The sequence below is a fragment of the Zygosaccharomyces rouxii genome (genome assembly GCF_000026365.1).
Source record: "Zygosaccharomyces rouxii strain CBS732 chromosome F complete sequence".
In the NCBI taxonomy this organism is placed as follows: Eukaryota; Fungi; Ascomycota; class Saccharomycetes; order Saccharomycetales; family Saccharomycetaceae; genus Zygosaccharomyces; species Zygosaccharomyces rouxii.
In genome coordinates, this window is record NC_012995.1 from 234,681 (window position 1) to 252,893 (window position 18,213).

The 18,213-nt window shown below is 37.9% G+C and overlaps 10 protein-coding genes across 10 annotated transcripts; 4 read left to right on the plus strand and 6 right to left on the minus strand.

The window, feature by feature from the left end:
- Window positions 1–641: 641 nt before the first annotated feature.
- ACT1 (actin) lies at window positions 642–1,853 on the minus strand (the record flags this gene model as incomplete). Its single annotated transcript, XM_002497273.1, has 2 exons — window positions 642–1,759; window positions 1,844–1,853. 2 exons carry the CDS (start codon window positions 1,851–1,853, stop codon window positions 642–644), a joined length of 1,128 nt encoding a protein of 375 aa, XP_002497318.1.
- Window positions 1,854–2,646: 793 nt separating this feature from the next.
- SND2 (Snd2p) lies at window positions 2,647–3,168 on the plus strand (the record flags this gene model as incomplete). The annotated part of the gene is made up of 1 exon (XM_002497274.1): window positions 2,647–3,168. The coding sequence occupies one exon, from the start codon at window positions 2,647–2,649 to the stop codon at window positions 3,166–3,168; it is 522 nt and encodes a 173-aa protein (XP_002497319.1).
- Window positions 3,169–3,223: 55 nt separating this feature from the next.
- Window positions 3,224–3,853, minus strand: YPT1 (Rab family GTPase YPT1; the record flags this gene model as incomplete). Its single annotated transcript, XM_002497275.1, has 1 exon — window positions 3,224–3,853. The coding sequence occupies one exon, from the start codon at window positions 3,851–3,853 to the stop codon at window positions 3,224–3,226; it is 630 nt and encodes a 209-aa protein (XP_002497320.1).
- A 376-nt stretch (window positions 3,854–4,229) lies between these two features.
- PER33 (Per33p) lies at window positions 4,230–5,012 on the minus strand (the record flags this gene model as incomplete). Its single annotated transcript, XM_002497276.1, has 1 exon — window positions 4,230–5,012. One exon carries the CDS (start codon window positions 5,010–5,012, stop codon window positions 4,230–4,232), a length of 783 nt encoding a protein of 260 aa, XP_002497321.1.
- Window positions 5,013–5,700: 688 nt separating this feature from the next.
- On the plus strand, window positions 5,701–7,117 carry TUB2 (beta-tubulin; the record flags this gene model as incomplete). The annotated part of the gene is made up of 2 exons (XM_002497277.1): window positions 5,701–5,712; window positions 5,780–7,117. 2 exons carry the CDS (start codon window positions 5,701–5,703, stop codon window positions 7,115–7,117), a joined length of 1,350 nt encoding a protein of 449 aa, XP_002497322.1.
- Window positions 7,118–7,648: 531 nt separating this feature from the next.
- RPO41 (DNA-directed RNA polymerase) lies at window positions 7,649–11,584 on the plus strand (the record flags this gene model as incomplete). Its single annotated transcript, XM_002497278.1, has 1 exon — window positions 7,649–11,584. One exon carries the CDS (start codon window positions 7,649–7,651, stop codon window positions 11,582–11,584), a length of 3,936 nt encoding a protein of 1,311 aa, XP_002497323.1.
- Window positions 11,585–11,857: 273 nt separating this feature from the next.
- MOB2 (Mob2p) lies at window positions 11,858–12,712 on the minus strand (the record flags this gene model as incomplete). Its single annotated transcript, XM_002497279.1, has 1 exon — window positions 11,858–12,712. One exon carries the CDS (start codon window positions 12,710–12,712, stop codon window positions 11,858–11,860), a length of 855 nt encoding a protein of 284 aa, XP_002497324.1.
- Window positions 12,713–12,925: 213 nt separating this feature from the next.
- BMT6 (25S rRNA (uracil2843-N3)-methyltransferase) lies at window positions 12,926–13,837 on the minus strand (the record flags this gene model as incomplete). Its single annotated transcript, XM_002497280.1, has 1 exon — window positions 12,926–13,837. The coding sequence occupies one exon, from the start codon at window positions 13,835–13,837 to the stop codon at window positions 12,926–12,928; it is 912 nt and encodes a 303-aa protein (XP_002497325.1).
- Window positions 13,838–13,994: 157 nt separating this feature from the next.
- Window positions 13,995–14,529, minus strand: ZYRO0F02948g (60S ribosomal protein eL22; the record flags this gene model as incomplete). The annotated part of the gene is made up of 2 exons (XM_002497281.1): window positions 13,995–14,342; window positions 14,518–14,529. The coding sequence occupies 2 exons, from the start codon at window positions 14,527–14,529 to the stop codon at window positions 13,995–13,997; spliced, it is 360 nt and encodes a 119-aa protein (XP_002497326.1).
- Window positions 14,530–14,962: 433 nt separating this feature from the next.
- On the plus strand, window positions 14,963–18,193 carry MIL1 (Mil1p; the record flags this gene model as incomplete). Its single annotated transcript, XM_002497282.1, has 1 exon — window positions 14,963–18,193. The coding sequence occupies one exon, from the start codon at window positions 14,963–14,965 to the stop codon at window positions 18,191–18,193; it is 3,231 nt and encodes a 1,076-aa protein (XP_002497327.1).
- Between the last annotated feature and the right edge of the window lie 20 nt (window positions 18,194–18,213).

Sequence of the window (18,213 nt, forward strand, 5' to 3'; positions counted from 1 at the left end):
TATATGCATAATTGTATGTATTCCTGTTCTATTACCACCTTATATTTCTGTCTACCGTTGATTTACGGTGGTAGTTTCTCGTATGAGGATTCACGAAAATGTTACAATGGCAGCCTAAACATTCTCGAGAGGGACTTGGAATTATTAGGGGAGAGAATGTGGCCGATAGGGTAACGGAAGTACATATATCATGTGATACGTGAATACGTGAATACATGTTTAGTTATCAATTAAATACATCAAGAAGCCCAGAATCTTACTATGGGAGTAAAGTCAATCACATTGGGCTTAACGAGATGACAAGCAATAACGACGGACTTTTAATGATTAAATTAAATTAAATTATTCTAATTAATTTAATTAATTTAATTTTAGGAACGGTTACGGATAAATACCATTCAAAAGCTATAAATTGCTCTATTCGCAAGAACTCCTAAGTCCACTTAACAAGGTTCTTTTGGTGTTAATATTAAAGGTCTAGTGTTCTATTACTACGTCTTAAAAAATCATTGATTTTTTTTTTCTTCCTTTTATTTTCTCTTATCTTAAGTTAATTTAATTTAATTTTTATTTTGTACGTCGTTGTAAGATGTAATAATTTGTTAATTCCTATCTCTACTATTACCTTAGCTTAATTTGGCTTAGAAACACTTGTGGTGGACGATGGATGGTCCGCTTTCGTCGTATTCTTGCTTGGAGATCCACATTTGTTGGAAAGTGGTCAAAGAAGCCAAAATAGAACCACCAATCCAAACAGAGTATTTTCTTTCAGGTGGAGCAATGATCTTAACCTTCATAGAAGATGGAGCCAAAGCGGTGATTTCCTTTTGCATTCTTTCAGCAATACCTGGGAACATGGTAGTACCACCAGACATCACAATGTTACCGTACAAGTCCTTACGAACATCAACATCACACTTCATGATAGAGTTGTAAGTAGTTTGGTCAACACCAGAAGATTCTAGAGACAAAACTGATGGGTGGAATAGAGCTTCAGGTGCTCTGAATCTTTCGTTACCGATAGTGATCACTTGACCATCAGGCAATTCGTAAGATTTTTCGACAGAAGAAGATTGAGCTGCGGTTTGCATTTCTTGTTCGAAATCCAAAGCGACGTAACATAGCTTTTCCTTAATGTCACGAACAATTTCTCTTTCAGCAGTAGTGGAGAAAGAGTAACCTCTTTCACTCAAGATCTTCATCAAGTAGTCGGTCAAATCTCTACCAGCTAGATCAATTCTCAAAATAGCATGAGGCATAGAGAAACCTGCATAAATTGGAACAACGTGAGTAACACCATCACCAGAATCTAAAACGATACCAGTGGTTCTACCAGAAGAGTAAAGAGACAAAACAGCTTGAATAGAAACGTAGAAAGCTGGAACGTTGAAAGTTTCAAACATGATTTGAGTCATCTTTTCTCTGTTACTCTTTGGGTTCATTGGAGCTTCAGTCAAAAGAACAGGATGTTCTTCTGGTGCAACTCTCAATTCGTTGTAAAAAGTGTGGTGCCAGATCTTTTCCATATCGTCCCAGTTGGTAACGATACCGTGTTCAATTGGGTAACGCAAAGTCAAGATACCTCTCTTGGATTGAGCTTCATCACCCACATAGGAGTCTTTTTGGCCCATACCAACCATGATACCTTGATGTCTTGGTCTACCGACAATGGATGGGAAAACGGCACGTGGAGCGTCGTCACCGGCGAAACCGGCTTTACACATACCAGAACCGTTGTCAATAACCAAAGCTGCGACCTCTGTTTAATCAATCTTGTTAGTAAAATTGTCCATCCTCGAATTGAAATTGAAATCGAATCTCGATTGATATCGAATAAACATACCAGAATCCATCGTTAAGTAATATCAGTTGAACTATAACCTTGTCTCTATAGAATACAACAGATGTATTGTCTATCAAAAGATGCAAAAGAACAAATTGCAAAGTAAAAATGACCTTTACAATTAATAGTTTTCCTAAGAGTGTGTTGTCCTTTAAAATAAACAAGGTTGAACCAGTGGGAGCCAGTGGTTCAACCCACCCGATCGATCGTTGGTCGGAAACTGCTCAGACCGTGAAAAATAGGAGAGGGTATAATAGAAAAAATTTCGATGGAAAATTGTACCAAAGAGGGGAGGGTAACAAGAAAAACTTGTACACCTCACTGTACGTAAGCCAAAACGCGCCTCCCATCGCTTCGAACGAATTAGCAATCTGTGATTTTCTCCCTCCCCCCTTTAACCGGACAGGACCTCGAAGCCTTCTTTTTTTATCAGTCCGGGGATATCCGGGGTAACCAGACAATAAAGAGATATAGACATAGATTAACAGTTTAGCCGCTGAGCTCTAAGTAGAGGTTAATGCGGGAGTTTTCCCAGAGGAAGTTTCTGGGATTTGTATATTCGGGAGAATTGAATTGATCACGTGATTGGCTTCTATATAAGAACAATGAACATATCCTAATGAATTCGTGAATAAACTTCTACTGGTTCATATGTACTGCTATACATCGACTAGTCTTATGCTTTCTGTTTTCTGTCTCTCTTTTTAGTCCACATGTCTTACACACGTATGCACACTTTTTCACCGCGATGTTAATCCATTCAACATGACATCTTATCGCATATTGAAATAGACAGAATAGTAATGGCAGGTAAATCTTCCAAAAAGCAGGCTCAATCGAATTTATTGGTGCTGAGAAACTTGTACGTGGCAACCATACCAGTTGTACTGCTAGCTTCAACGCGCCAGTGGATCTCTAAACGAGATATTGTTAATTATATTAGATTTATTTTGCTGCATCTACCATTATTAGGATGTATATACGTTTTGGATTCATCAGGTAGACCCAAGTACGATTCAAAGAATAAATTGATTCGTGAAGGTTTGGACCTCTCACAGTCTGGGGGTCTTACCGAATATATGTTTGACGTTATCTACTTATCACTATTTGGTGATTTAGGTCACATTCTATTCAATACCAAGAAATTTTGGTATGCATTAATCTTGGTCCCAGTTTATGCCATTTGGAAAATTTATGGATTGATGCCCAGTTTACCAACGGCCAAGGCTAAGGATGGTGATGATCAGCATCAAAAACCAGGACAATCGAAACGTCAAGCCAAATTGGCAAAAAGACAAGATAAGGTCCAGGTCAAATATAGATAGCCCGATCTATTATATAGTAGTATATGTATAGATAAAATAACTGTAAATGTTAAAATTAACAACAACCGTTAGCACTTGAGTTTGTCAAACTCTGTCCCTTTAAATTAACGTTGCCGTTTTCGTTTTGTCCATTAGCAGCACCACCGTCATGTCTCTGCTGTTGAGCCATGCTATCCTTAATTTGTCTAGCCATGGTTAAAAACGCTTCTTCAACATTTGTAGAATCAAGAGCACTTGTCTCTATGAATGGCATTTTATTAGCATCTGCAAATTCCTTAGCCACATCGTATTCTACCACACGCTTATCTTTCAAATCACATTTGTTACCTACAAGTAATTTCAAAACTGTTGAAGTTGCATAACGATCAATTTCTTGTAACCACATTTTAACACCGTTGAAGGATTCTTGATCAGTAACATCATAAACGATAATAATACCGTGAGAACCTCTGTAATAAGAAGATGTAATGGTACGGAATCTTTCTTGACCTGCAGTATCCCAAATCTGCAGTTTAACAGTCTTACCATCTAAATCAACAGTTTTAATTTTGAAATCAACACCAATAGTTGAAATGTAATCGTTTGTATAAGTATCATCGGAGAAACGCAACAGTAGACATGACTTACCAACACCAGAGTTACCGATTAGTAATAATTTAAATAGATAATCGTATTCACTGTTCATTTTGGAATGTAATCAAATTGATCCTGAATCCTTAACGGTTTTAAAGATAATTTATTATAAGATGGGCCCTTTTCAACTATCTTTTGTCGTGTTTTGTGTATTCCTCCTTATTCTTCGATTGGAGGCTCAGAATACGATGAGAAAACATAATCCGGAAGCCGTTCATAGTGATGGATAATACCGATTCAAACAATCTAAATGAAATAATGTAATATCCTGTATATAGTTGGTATCTAACGTCAGTGGAATTTTTTTTCTTTGAAGGAAGTCAGCTCATATGTATATATTACATGAACATCGCTGCAATTTGAAAGAATCAGGATCTAGCGATTCGCAGAACCACATCAACCAATTTTATTCCATACTTTAGCCTAATTTAACATGGTAATCTCCAGAACAATTTACTCACAAATTGTTTATAACCTTGCCATTTGGGGACGAAGTTGGGTAAACTTGAATGCACATATGTGTCAATTTTGTAAACGTACTCTCTTGTCAACAACCTTAAAGTTTCACTATGTAAATAGCGCAATTTGAAGAATACCACATAGGTTAACAATGCAATAACACTGGCAATTCTCTTGACATTTAGACTTGTTAAAAGTAAAACAATTTCAACCGGCAATCCCAAGAGACCTGAACGTACACCGCACATAATTTCAAATACTTGTGCCATCTGTAGAAATTTTTCATTATACCTCTGGATGAAAAATGTGATTCTCTGATTTAATGTATTCTTCAAAATTGGTTGAATTGGTAAGAATGGTAATAAATTTTCTTTGAAATAGTTACAACAGTGGAAAAGTGCAAATATAACTGGTGAATACAAAGCACCATTTACCATTGAACCTGCCCATGAACAAATGTAAAGAGTTGCAACCATACAAAAATATTGCAGGTTATCCAATTGTCGTAGTTGTACCAAAAATGTCTGCCTTTTCAGTTGACCACTTTTATAAAACTGATAAAGTACAATTCCATAAGTGATTGTAACGTAGAATAAAACTCTTGAATAATGATATCTTTGTGAGGATGATGAGAAAAATGAAAGATGAAACCTAATAAAATGCCATATCGTCATAAAATGTCCTAAAAACCAGTAAAACTGAGGCTGACGTACACGGAACCTCAGCATATGCATAAAGGGAGAGGCGGCCATGATGGATGGAAATGGAAATGCTATCAATTTTTTTAATTCTTATGTTCTATACTTTTGGAATTTTTATTTTTTTCAAACTTCTTCTATCTTACAACTATTGACCTTTTAAACTTAAAAGTAACCAAACGTTTGAAAACCTTTTTGATAACGAACTTCTTCAAATAAAATATTTCTCTGATGATTCCTGATAGTGAAAAATTCTTGGTAAAAAACAATTGTTTTCTTTAACCTTCCCCGTCTCACACTCTTTTTATCAATATTATTGAACTACCAATTTGATCAGGTTGTTAAATTTGTCGTTGTTTGATGTCAGATCCGTTAGCGTAATGGAAGTCTAATTTCACTGCGTAGGAATTCGCTAGAAAAAAATGAGAAAGGGTGTCATTGTCTACGTATAACGTTATAAATATTACACGTGACTTAAACTTCCACACTTATGATACATACGTATATAGTGACTACTACATTTAGCCTCTAGAGCACGTGATAAGATTAACATCCGAATCGGGTAACACAAAAACATTATATATCATGTAAGACGAAAACAGACTCGCGAAGAGTTTCGTTGTTTACTCGAATCCACAACGGATTGAATCGAATAACTTGAACATGTAAGGACAAAGAAGTGTAAAAGATTAAGGTTACCTGCTACTAGATACTTTGAGCCGTCTATTCGAGGATATACCAAATGAGAGAAATTGTATGTTAGCATCATCTAAAACCAATGCTCCTTTTTTATTCTAGTTTACTAACGTCGAATTATTTAGATCCACATTTCCACCGGTCAGTGTGGTAACCAAATAGGTGCCGCCTTTTGGGAAACCATCTGTGGCGAACATGGTCTTGATTTTAATGGTAACTACCATGGAACTGAAGATATACAAAGAGCACGTTTAGGCGTCTATTTTAATGAAGCATCATCAGGTAAATGGGTTCCACGTTCTGTTAACGTCGATTTAGAACCCGGTACGATTGATGCTGTCAGAAATTCAAATATTGGAAGTTTGTTCCGTCCTGATAATCACATCTGTGGTCAAAGCTCTGCTGGCAACGTTTGGGCTAAAGGTCACTACACTGAAGGTGCCGAATTGGTCGATTCTGTGATGGATGTGGTTAGGCGTGAAGCTGAAAGCAGTGATTCTTTACAAGGTTTCCAAATTACACATTCACTGGGTGGTGGTACTGGTTCTGGTATGGGTACACTATTAATTTCCAAAATCAGAGAAGAATTTCCAGATCGTATGATGGCAACTTTTTCAGTTATGCCATCAAAGACTTCTGATACAGTTGTAGAACCATATAATGCAACACTTTCAGTTCATCAGTTGGTGGAGCATTCTGATGAAACTTTTTGCATTGATAACGAAGCATTGTACAAAATTTGCCAAAATACTTTGAAATTATCACAACCTTCTTACACAGATCTTAACAACTTAGTTTCCGGCGTGATGTCAGGTGTCACCACATCTTTAAGATATCCAGGTCAATTAAATTCCGATTTGAGAAAATTGGCTGTCAACTTAGTTCCATTCCCACGTCTTCATTTCTTTATGGTTGGTTATGCACCTTTAACCGCTGCTGGTTCTCAATCGTTTAGATCTTTAACTGTACCAGAATTGACTCAACAGATGTTTGATGCCAAAAATATGATGGCTGCATCAGATCCAAGAACAGGCCGTTATTTAACCGTCGCAGCCTTTTTCCGTGGTAAGGTTTCCGTTAAAGAAGTTGAAGATGAAATGCATAAAGTTCAAACTAGAAATTCTTCATATTTTGTCGAATGGATTCCAAATAACGTTCAAACTGCAGTATGTTCAGTGGCTCCAGAAGGTCTTGATATGGCCGGTACTTTTATCGGTAATTCAACCTCAATTCAAGAGTTATTTAAAAGAGTGGGTGATCAATTTTCAGCAATGTTTAAAAGAAAGGCATTTTTGCATTGGTACACAAGTGAAGGTATGGATGAAATGGAATTTTCTGAAGCTGAGTCTAACATGAACGATCTTGTCAGTGAATACCAACAGTACCAAGAAGCTACAGTTGAAGAAGATGGTGACATTGATTACGCCGCAGAAGATCAACCAGTAGCAGAAAATTTCGAATAATAAAATCCACTCACTCAAGCACGATCAACCATAAAAAGAGATAGCGTTATGCATAACTTTCCGCTTCCATTTTCCGCCGCAAAGATGTTTTTTTTTTTTTTTTCCTATTGTTATTACTACTATTTCTATTTCTTGGCTTTTTCCTTTTCTAATTGCGAAATAAATGATACCTCAGTATACATTGAAAAGAATATGTGTATACTTCCTTTTTTTTAATATAATTTTACCCCCTTCAACTATTGCAATTTTATTTACAATATTACTCTTGGATACTGTGAGCTCGTGTAATCCCCATCTCATCTCGTAGCTCATCGCTCTATATATTACTATGTACGAACATCGACTATATTGGAAAGGCGCATGAAAAATTTCAGAATAATGGTTATGCAGACTAATAGTCTCGGTTAAAAAGATAACCAAGAGTTCTTCAGTGGGATAAATAAGGTGCCAGGAGCTTTGATAAATCTATTCAGTAGCTTCAGAAAAGGGTAACATTTTTACTTCCTGTCTTTTGATAGATTCCTGTACATAATGCTAAGGTTACCCACTAGAACAATACGAAAGTCATCGCTTATACCCAAGAGGCTAATCTCTTTGAAGGGGTCTCATTTACATAAACCAGCTTCAGAACTGGTTTCAAATGCATCATCCTCAAATTCTGGAGTTGGTCAAGGTTTAGGTTTCATGAAATCTTCACAAATTAGTATGTCTCCAGGTTTTGATCCATTTGATAGATCTCATGCCGCCGCTTTGAACCAAACTACTCAATCAAGAGATGTTATGCAATTGTGGTCACTTTTAGAAGCATGTCTTTGTTCCAAATATTATAATAGAGCATTTTCCATTTTACAATCGCTTTACATGGTCGGACCTCATAGACCATATTTTATAGATGATTACAACATGTACTTGGAAAGTTTAGTGGAAAATGGAATAATGACATCCATAAGTCAGTTGGATAAAAAATTATCTGATGATTTACAAAATACTTTTAGAGATGTGGATTATAACGATAGGACATTAGCCATCATGGTACACCATGCTATAAAATATGACCATTTACAATCTGAGACCCAAAATCATTTAAAGATTTATTTCAGGATGAGTGTTGGGGGTATTAAAAGCATACTTTCTCACGTCAACGTTTTAACAGTATCAGATTATGCCGCATTGCATGCAGATTTAAAAATGATTAATCTTAATGATGTACCTGAAGCCGTAAGGCCTTTATTAGAAAACAGAGCCCAAGAAAGGAAAAAATTAGCTCAAGAAGAGTTGGCTACCCTAGAGGAAAATAAAGGTAGTGTTGATGGAAACCCCTTAGCCGCCAATGACCATAAAGTGGAAGATGACCAAAATAAATCTATTTTCAGTTTAGATCAAGAGGTGAAACCACTGGAGAAAGATGCAACTACTTTAAAGGCGGTAGACACCTTAAACATGAGAGTTGTTAGACATGCTCTTCTAGGTCTTTCATTAAATGAGACCCAAAGGGAACAAATCTTGAAGTTTAATTTTGACGCCAGTAGTAATTTGTTAAACATGGATGATAACAGGTCTTTAGATTTCTTCGAAATTTATCGTTCTTTATCGAATGAAGAGGATAGGTCCAAATTCGAAAAGGCTTTAGACGATTTTAACCAAGAAAGACAACGTGCTTTGGAGAATCGTGCCACCGATGCGGCTAAGGAACGCTGGAAGCACGATTTTGAAGAGGCAAAAGCCAGAGGTGATATATCTATCGAAAAGAGATTAAACGTGAAATTATGGCAGTGGTACAGTGCTATGTTACCATTAGTGAAAGAAGAAGTCAAATTATGTTCTCAAGTTTTTGATGGTTATGCTAACGAAAAGAAAAATGCATCAAAGGAGGACGCTAAACAAGAGAGGGCTAGATTAGATTATGGTCCATACCTCTCATTAGTGGATCCCGAAAAGATGTGCGTCATTACCATCTTAGAATTGTTAAAATTAAATTCAACTGGTGGTATCATTGAGGGTATGAGAACTGCTAGAGCTGTTATTTCTGTTGGTAAAGCCATCGAGATGGAGTTTAGATCTGAACAGTTACTAAAGAGTGAATCACAAGCCTTTAGAGACCTTGGTAAGAATTCACATGAACTCAAGAAGTACTTACAGAGGGCAAAATCAACTTTCAGATCCATGAAGATTGAGGAAAATAAAATCATGTGGCCTCAAGCGGCTCGTGCAAAGATTGGCTCTATTTTGATTTCCATGTTAATCCATGTCAGTAAAGTCGAAGTGGAAGGTGTAGATCCCGTTACTAAACAAAAAGTTTACGGTGAAGCGCCCGCATTTGCCCATGGTTACCAATATCACAATGGGTCCAAATTGGGGGTTCTGAAGATTCACAGATCTTTGGTGCATCAACTAAATGGTGAGCGATTAGTTGCCTCTGTCCAGCCCCAACTCTTACCCATGTTGGTTAAGCCAAGACCTTGGAAGAATTGGAAATCTGGTGGTTATTACTACACTCAATCTACTTTGATCAGATCTAAAGATTCTCCAGAACAAATTGCATACTTGAAAGCAGTATCGGACGCAACTGCTATTAATACTGTGTATGATGGTTTGAATGTTCTTGGTGAAACTCCATGGACGGTCAATAGACCCCTTTTCGAAGTTATGTCCAAGGTTTGGAACAGTGGTAAACCATTCCTAGATATTCCTGGAGTACAAGAGAAATTGACACTGCTACCACCACCACCAAGAGAAGCCGATCCATCGGTACATAGGGAATGGAAACTGAAGAATAAAGAACTTGCCAACAGGTTTTCCAGTAATAGATCTACTAGATGCGATTCGAATTATAAACTGGAAATAGCTAGGGCATTCTTAGGTGAGAAGTTTTATTTCCCACATAATCTGGATTTCAGAGGTCGTGCTTATCCATTGTCACCTCATTTCAACCACTTGGGTAATGACATGAGTAGAGGTCTGTTACTATTCTGGAATGGTAAACGTCTTGGTCCTCAAGGTCTAAAGTGGTTGAAAGTCCATTTGTCTAACTTGTTTGGTTTTGATAAGGCATCTCTACTTGAAAGAGTTCAATTTGCCGATGAACACATTGATGATATCAAACAAAGTGCTCAAGATCCTTTGAAAGAAGATGCGTGGTGGATGAAGGCTGAAAAACCATGGCAAGCTTTGGCTACATGCATGGAATTGAACGATGCTATGAAATTGGATAATCCCGAAGATTTCATCTCTCATCAACCAGTGCATCAAGATGGTACCTGCAACGGTCTTCAGCACTACGCAGCTCTAGGGGGGGATATTGATGGTGCCACGCAAGTTAATTTGGTACCCAATGACCGTCCTCAAGATGTCTATGCACATGTTGCCAAATTAGTAATTGCCAGACTAGAAATTGCCGCTGCTAAGGGTGACGAAGTCGCGATGATTTTGAAGGATAAAATTACAAGAAAGGTGGTTAAACAAACTGTGATGACAAACGTGTACGGTGTTACCTATGTGGGGGCTACTTTCCAAATTGACAAGCAACTTTCTAACATTTTTGAAGATCGTAAGTATTCCTTGGAACTTTCGAAATACTTAACGAAACATGTATTTGGAGCCGTTCGTGAGCTTTTCCAAGGTGCTCATTTAATTCAAGATTGGCTTGGTGAGTGTGCCAAAAGGATTTCCAAGTCCATTAGATTGGATGTGGATGAAAAATCTTTCAAAAATGGTAATAAACCTGACTTCATGACCTCAGTCATCTGGACTACACCATTAGGTTTACCAATCGTTCAACCTTATCGTGAAACGAGTAAGAAACAGGTGACTACCAATTTACAAACCGTTTTCATCAGTGATCCTTTTGGAGTAAATCCAGTGAATGCTAGAAGACAAAAGGCAGGTTTCCCACCAAATTTTATCCATTCTCTCGATGCTTCTCACATGTTATTATCCGCAGCGGAATGTGGTAGAAATGGCCTGGATTTTGCATCTGTTCACGATTCATACTGGACGCATGCCTGTGATGTGGATAACATGAACGTTTTCTTAAGAGAACAATTCATCAGATTACATGAAGTTGATCTAATTGAAAGATTAAAGGATGAATTCGATGAGCGTTACAAAAATTACGTACAAATAGCCAAAGTGGAAAGAACATCTGAATTGGCAAAACAAATTATGGCGGTAAGAGCTCAATTATCCAAAGAACTAGGTAGACAAGCAACGTTGTCGGATGAAATCTTCATGGAAAAGAGAAGGATTCAAATGCTGCAATCAGAAGATCCTAACGAAGTAGCAAAAGGTGAAAACATGGTTACCACAGTTTCCTTGGTGGAAGCAACTGGAAGCATTGAAGATATCGAATCCAAGAAGTCAGATGCAAGCACACTAGTAATTTTAACACCACTAAGGTTACCCCAAATACCACCAAAAGGAAATTTCGATGTGAGAGAATTGAAAAACAGCAAGTACTTCTTCTCTTGAGCAGCAAGAACAGAAATAACAACAATAATTACCCAAATGGACGGATTTTTTTTTTTTTTTTCTTCAAGGAGTTAGGTTTTAATGATACATGGGGGTCCTCGAATTCATTAATTCGAGGAAACGATTAATATGTACGTATTCTCGAAATTTAATAGATCTTGTATATACATGGGAAATGCGATACAGTAATAGTAATTTTTTCCCCCGCTTTCTTTAATAACGAAGAAATAGAAGAAACTCAAAACAAAGATGCCATTATATATATACATTATATTAAATGATTTTACCTTGAAATTCCATATTTTCAATCAACGGTAGTAACGGGTACATCTCTTTCCTATCAATTATATTAAACTCCTTAGAAAAACTGATAAAATGGGCAAAAAATGAGTTCCAATGTGCTTCTAGGGAAAGATGTATAATTTTATCAAAATGATGATGATAGATGTTCGCAAAAATCCTAAACATTTGGACCATTATTCTTTGAACGTCTCTTAGAAACATTTGTGGAAATGGAATGTTATTCTTTGTTGGGAATAAATTTTTATCGTTAACTTTATTATCGATCCACGTTAGTGCCAAATCGATATATTGTGAAGCCGGTAGTGAAACTTGTCTATTATTAGCATCTAACCAGAGATAATCAGTGTGAGGTCCAGCATTCATCGTTGGATATGCATCTGGTGTCACGTATTCCGCAATGACTCCATAGAATTGATTCAAGTTTGTGAAAAATTCAAAAACGTTGAGGGCAATCCATTCACCAATATCCACGTATTTAGGCAACTGCACTATAGTCTTGAATGAGCCTTTAACTAATGCTGTTCTGACAAATGGTTCACTTAAAAACATTACCTGTTGAGATTCCGGCCTCTCAGGCGATGAAGAATTATTGTAATTATTATTACCACTATACAGGGACGACTGTGGTTGAGATTGTTGTAAACTGTGCTGGGAATGCCTCGAAGGTGAATGATTTTTACGTAGTGATAACTTCGAACTACTGCTATGCGGACTAGAATAGATCGTATTCATAGGTGCGGGAGAACCAGTATTCCCCATATTATTATTAGTATGCTTATTCTTTTTGGAATTCCTACCGAACCCCTTGAAGTTAAAGAATGACATGGTGTAAATATTGATTGTTGTCTAGCAAATGATCTTAACCCTTACAAAAACTTTAACAACTCTTGCAATCCTCTTATTCTATTCCCTTTCTCATTGACTGATCATTAGTACATTATTCGGTTTAAAGTTTAAAGTTTCCCAATGGTAGTGGATTCACATATAAAACACTTCGTACAATATGATAAATAGAGCTCATCTCATCGGAGTTTTTATTCACAACTTTCTATATAGTCGATAGAAGCATCTCATATTTTCCAATTTCAATGGATAGTCCATATCCGGATCACCACGGTACCATATGCTGTCCGATTGATCAACTAGGGTCCAGTTTCCGTGATTATCTTGACCCCTTTTACCAAGTAGTACGGTATCGATAAGGAACTGAATAGGGAACTTCTTGGAACCCACAGTTATGTGCGAATACGATCCTGCACTCTCTGTGATCAGTAATAAACACCCCCGTTGGCAGTGGGTGGTTAACGACTGTAAAAATTTTATACTGCCGGATTTATCTTGAGAGAACAACTCGTTGGTGGTGAAAAGTAAGGTTATGAGATTCAGCTGGTTCAATTGCAATTGCCCAGGGTCCATCTTGAGAATATCATTTGATGTAAACTCCATATTACAAAACCGTGATTGACCGTTGTAGAGCCAGTTGGTATTAATTTGATCCTGAAGTCTGCTGACAACATTAGTCCAATCGTAGATATCCACTAGATGGATTTGAAGACCTTCGTTTGACGGTGTACGTACATGTCTTGACGGTGTGAAAAGACTAGCTAAGGCTACTAATTCACCACCTGCACCTCCACCAACGCATAGCACTCTCTGATCACCGCCCTGCAATTGGCATCGTACCACCTGGTTAATAGGTTCCAGTTGAGCAAAAAGTGATGTATATGCTACTGCTCTTGCTGGTGACCACCGACAACAATATGCGACTCTTTTAGCATTATCGTCAAATGCAGCTGTATAGTCTCGATTGTAAAGATCAGACTTGACCTTCTGTACTAATTCTCTAACGTTGGCTAGATCTTCATACAATTCATGGCTGAAGGTTCTTTTGAATAGATCAATTACCTCCTGCGGTGGGAGAGTATCCCCATGATGTACTGGCAAAGACATGTGTTGATTTCCTCCCGCTTATTGAAAGTGAAGCGTTAAGAGTAGGTATTTCGATTAAAATTCAAACCTCAAAACCGTTCCCTATTATACAGAGTGAATACATTAATTAAAAAAAAATGACTATAATAATTTGTCTATTACACGCAAACTAATGCATTTACTCTTCATCAGCTTCTTCCTCTGGAGTAACTTGGTAGAAGGCCAATCTGTATTGGTTGGTCTTAACAGAGACGAATCTGATCCAGTCTCTCAATTGGTTCTTCTTCAAGTACTTCTTGGTCAAGTACTTCAAGTACTTACCAGAGAACTTGGTGGCAGAAACAACAGTAACAACGGAGCCGTTTTCTTCAACAGAAACAGCGTTACCCAAGTTACCGGTAGCACCTTCAACCTTGATGTGTTCAATCAAGAACTTAGCGTAAGAAGCTGGGTCAAAGACACCGTTTTCAACTGGAGAAGAAACGTCAACGGTAAAAGTCTTGGTAACCTTTTGCTTTCTGGAGGTCTAAAATAGGGAGACAGTTAGTAAATCAGATTCAACCGCCGCAAATTACGATCGCCAGCTGCTATTAACAATCACATGGAGTGAATTTTTAAAATACAGTATGGCAAACCCTCCGAAGTTTTGATAATAGTGAGCGACAGTGCGTAATTTTTGGTTCACAATATTAACCACATACGTTTGGAGCCATTTTTGATCTTACTGGATAGTCGTCTACCTGGACTGGGAATGGTACTGCTAAGCACTGTGTTGAAATGGACGTCTTGATATGGTGAAATTTCAATTGAAAAAGTTCCAATAGAGTTGCGTCGCTTCGCGAGATGTACTTGAAATTTCAAATTTCAAATTTCAAATCTAAAAAATCGAATCTTTTAGAAAAGGTACGGATGTACAGTAGCAATGGATGTACGGATGAAGGTGTACTGAAGGAACAGTCATTCGAAGAGAGATCCTCTACGACTTCTACCATAAACAGTATTGTGGGAACAACATACAATGTTGTTCTTCAAATCGATGATTTAAGATAAAGGAAGAGCAGAAAGAAGACGGAAAGATAGGCTTAGGAGAAGCTTCCATAAATCTGCTTCCCGAGTGCTAAATTGCTAGCTATATTGCCGCTAAGGATGACTTCCTCAGGTGAAGATCTGGGGTCCAATTTGCAAGGATTAAGCATCTCGGAAGCCATGGAAACAAAGTGTGAAGATGGTGGTGGAATGAACTATGATCATAGTTCTCGAAGGGACTCACTTGATTTGGGTGCTGTCTCGTTCAAAGCTTTCGAGAATGATGAGTTTGCAGAGATTCATTACAGAGATGCAGAAGACGGTAGAGGGGCAGCGGCACTAGAATCTGCCAATTTACCCCAAATTACGTCTAATAATGGCAATATCGAAAATGATAGCGATAGTGACAGTGATTCTGGATGGCAGATAATGCCAACTATCGCTTCGTATAACATCTACGATGAAAAGGGTCAACTCTCAATACGTCCATATGAAGTCAGAAGCCTGCAGACTCCATCGCAGGAGGAACTATCTTCCAAGGATAAAAGTAATACAAAGACGACTTTTGGCTATACTAAAGTGGCTGCAGAGGAACAAGCTCAAAGATCCTTTCAAACTAACCGCAAGACAGATTTCCTCTTTGATCATAGGAGGTTGCGTAATGATAGTTCCAGAGGTACGCTGGCGTCTGATGAAAAGGCAAAGGACGCAATGGAAACCGATCACGACTCTGATAGTTCAGAATTTTCGCAAGATGAAAAAGATGATGAAGAGACTTTCTATGATGAATATGAGGATGATGTAGAGCCAATGGATGATTTGAACCCTGATACCCAATTGGATGCTACCAAGAACATGCTAACGGAGAAGGAGAAATTTGCATATGTGGGGGCCATTAACGTTCTTATAAATCAAATATGTACAGAATTGGCTACATTGTGTCTTTGCGTAGATAACATTACCTCCCATAGAAAATTGGCACGCAGATTACAATTTGCTCAAAAAGATACAGCTGCATGGAAAACGGATATATTAGAGAGGATCTATACACACCTAAATGTATCAGATGAAGAGATTATTATGATAGAACAATTATCAAACCATGGTGTTAGACTGGAAGATCTTTGTAAATGCCTGAAGACCCATCAGAAGGTGGAAAACCCATTTGAAGAACATGATGATAGTAAGAATGATGAAAATAATGAAGAAGAGAAGATAGAGAAGGAACAGAAATCTCCGAATGAAAAGGAATCGGACATTAGAGAAAGTTGCGAATCTACTACTTCTAGTGTAACAAAAAGAAACTTGGAAGATGAAGCAGAAGACAATAAAGAATCATACGGAATAAATATGCCCAATGAAGTGGTAAATCCAGATATGATCAAAGATAAGAGTCGAATAGACATTGATGTTGCCTGGACAGTAATATGTGATTTATTTTTATTACTCTTACAGGATGCCGCCTATGATGCTCGTTCACGTATTCTTCTACTCAGATTTGCCGAAGTTTTAAACGTTACAGGCTTAGAAGTGGCAGAATTCGAAAGGCGTATTACAGATTCTCTCGATATGGAACAATCGACAGAGGATCAAAATTGGGACGAAACTAAACTCATGAAGGATAGACGTAAAAGAAGAAGAAGAAAGAAGTTATGTTATGTTGGTTTGGCCATGGTTGGTGGATCTTTGGTCTTAGGTTTAAGTGGTGGTCTACTGGCTCCCGTAATCGGTGCAGGTATAGCAGCTGGTTTGTCCACTGTAGGGATAACGGGTGCTACAGGTTTTTTAACTGGTGCAGGTGGAGCCACCGCAGTGGCAGTAACGAGTACAGCGATCGGTGGTAATATTGGGTTTAAAGGTATGAAAAGAAGAATGGGATCTGTGAGAACTTTTGAATTTTGCCCGCTACATAACAATCGTCGTGTCAACCTTTTAATCAGTGTTTCTGGTTGGATGATTGGTAATGTTGATGATGTTAGGCTTCCTTATTCAACGGTGGATCCTGTGGAAGGTGATCTTTACTCATTAAACTGGGAACCTGAAATGTTAAAATCTATCGGTGAAAGTATCACGATTATTGCCAATGAACTTTTTGCCACTACCATTCAACAAGTTCTTGGTGCTACTGTTTTAACGGCGTTCATATCAGCTATCCAATGGCCGATGTGGCTTTCGAAATTGAGTTACATTTTGGACAATCCTTGGAACGTCTCACTAGATAGAGCTTGGTCCGCTGGTAAAATTTTAGCTGATACCCTCATAGCGAAAAATTTGGGGCAAAGACCTACTACTTTAATGGGATTCTCCTTAGGTTCTAGAGTCATTTTCTCATGTCTCGTGGAGCTTTGCAAGAAAAAGGCATTTGGGTTGGTAGAAAACGTCTACTTGTTTGGTACACCAGTTATAAAGAATAAGGAGCAATTGGTTATGGCACGTTCTGTGGTAAGTGGTAGATTCGTTAACGCCTATTCTGAGAAGGACTGGATGCTTGCATATCTATTCCGTGCAGCCGCCGGTGGATTCAGTACCGTCATGGGAATTACGCCAATTACAAATGTAGAGGGCATTGAGAATTTCGATTGTACGGATGTTGTAGATGGTCATTTAGCATACCGTAAAAATATGCCAAAATTATTGAAAAGGTTGGGCATTTCAGTGGTAAGCGAACAATTCGTAGAGATTGAAGAGGACGTAGATTTTGGAGAGATTAAACGTAAAAGAAAGTTAGTTGAAGATGTGGACGCAGCACAAAAGAAGTTGTCAGAGAAAAAGAAGCACAATAGTTGGGTACCCAAATGGTTGAAACCCAAAAAGTCTAAATGGCGCTCAATGGTGGAAGATACTGTAGAAGAAGGAAAGGAAATTGAAATTCCTGCTCAGGCGGCCAAAGAAGAAGATATGATAAGCGATTCTACTAGGGAGTCCATGAAGGAGCCTTCTACTAAAGCAGGTGCTGAAGAAGGAACTACTGAAAAAAATGAAGAGGATGATGAGGCTGAAAACCCATCCAAAAAGGACCCCGTTTTGATCGATCATGGTGCCCTGATGAATGAGCTAAAATTAATAAAGCAAGCTATTCATGAAGAACAGAGGCACAAGAAGAAAGAAATGAAGGAGGATGAAGAAGAGGAGGATAAAGACGAGAGCGAAGGAAACACCGCAGATGAGACACCTAATGCATCAATCAGTGAAAAAAATAAATCTTCACGGCAGTCTTCTTATGGTGCACCACAGAGTCCAGGTAACTTCCAACTTTTAGGTGCCGGTAGGACGATTTTACCGGAGGATGATGATATGTTTAAACAAAGGAATAAAAGTGGCATGACCTTTGAATTTCCAGATGATATTTGAGCTCTTAACTGATTAACAAT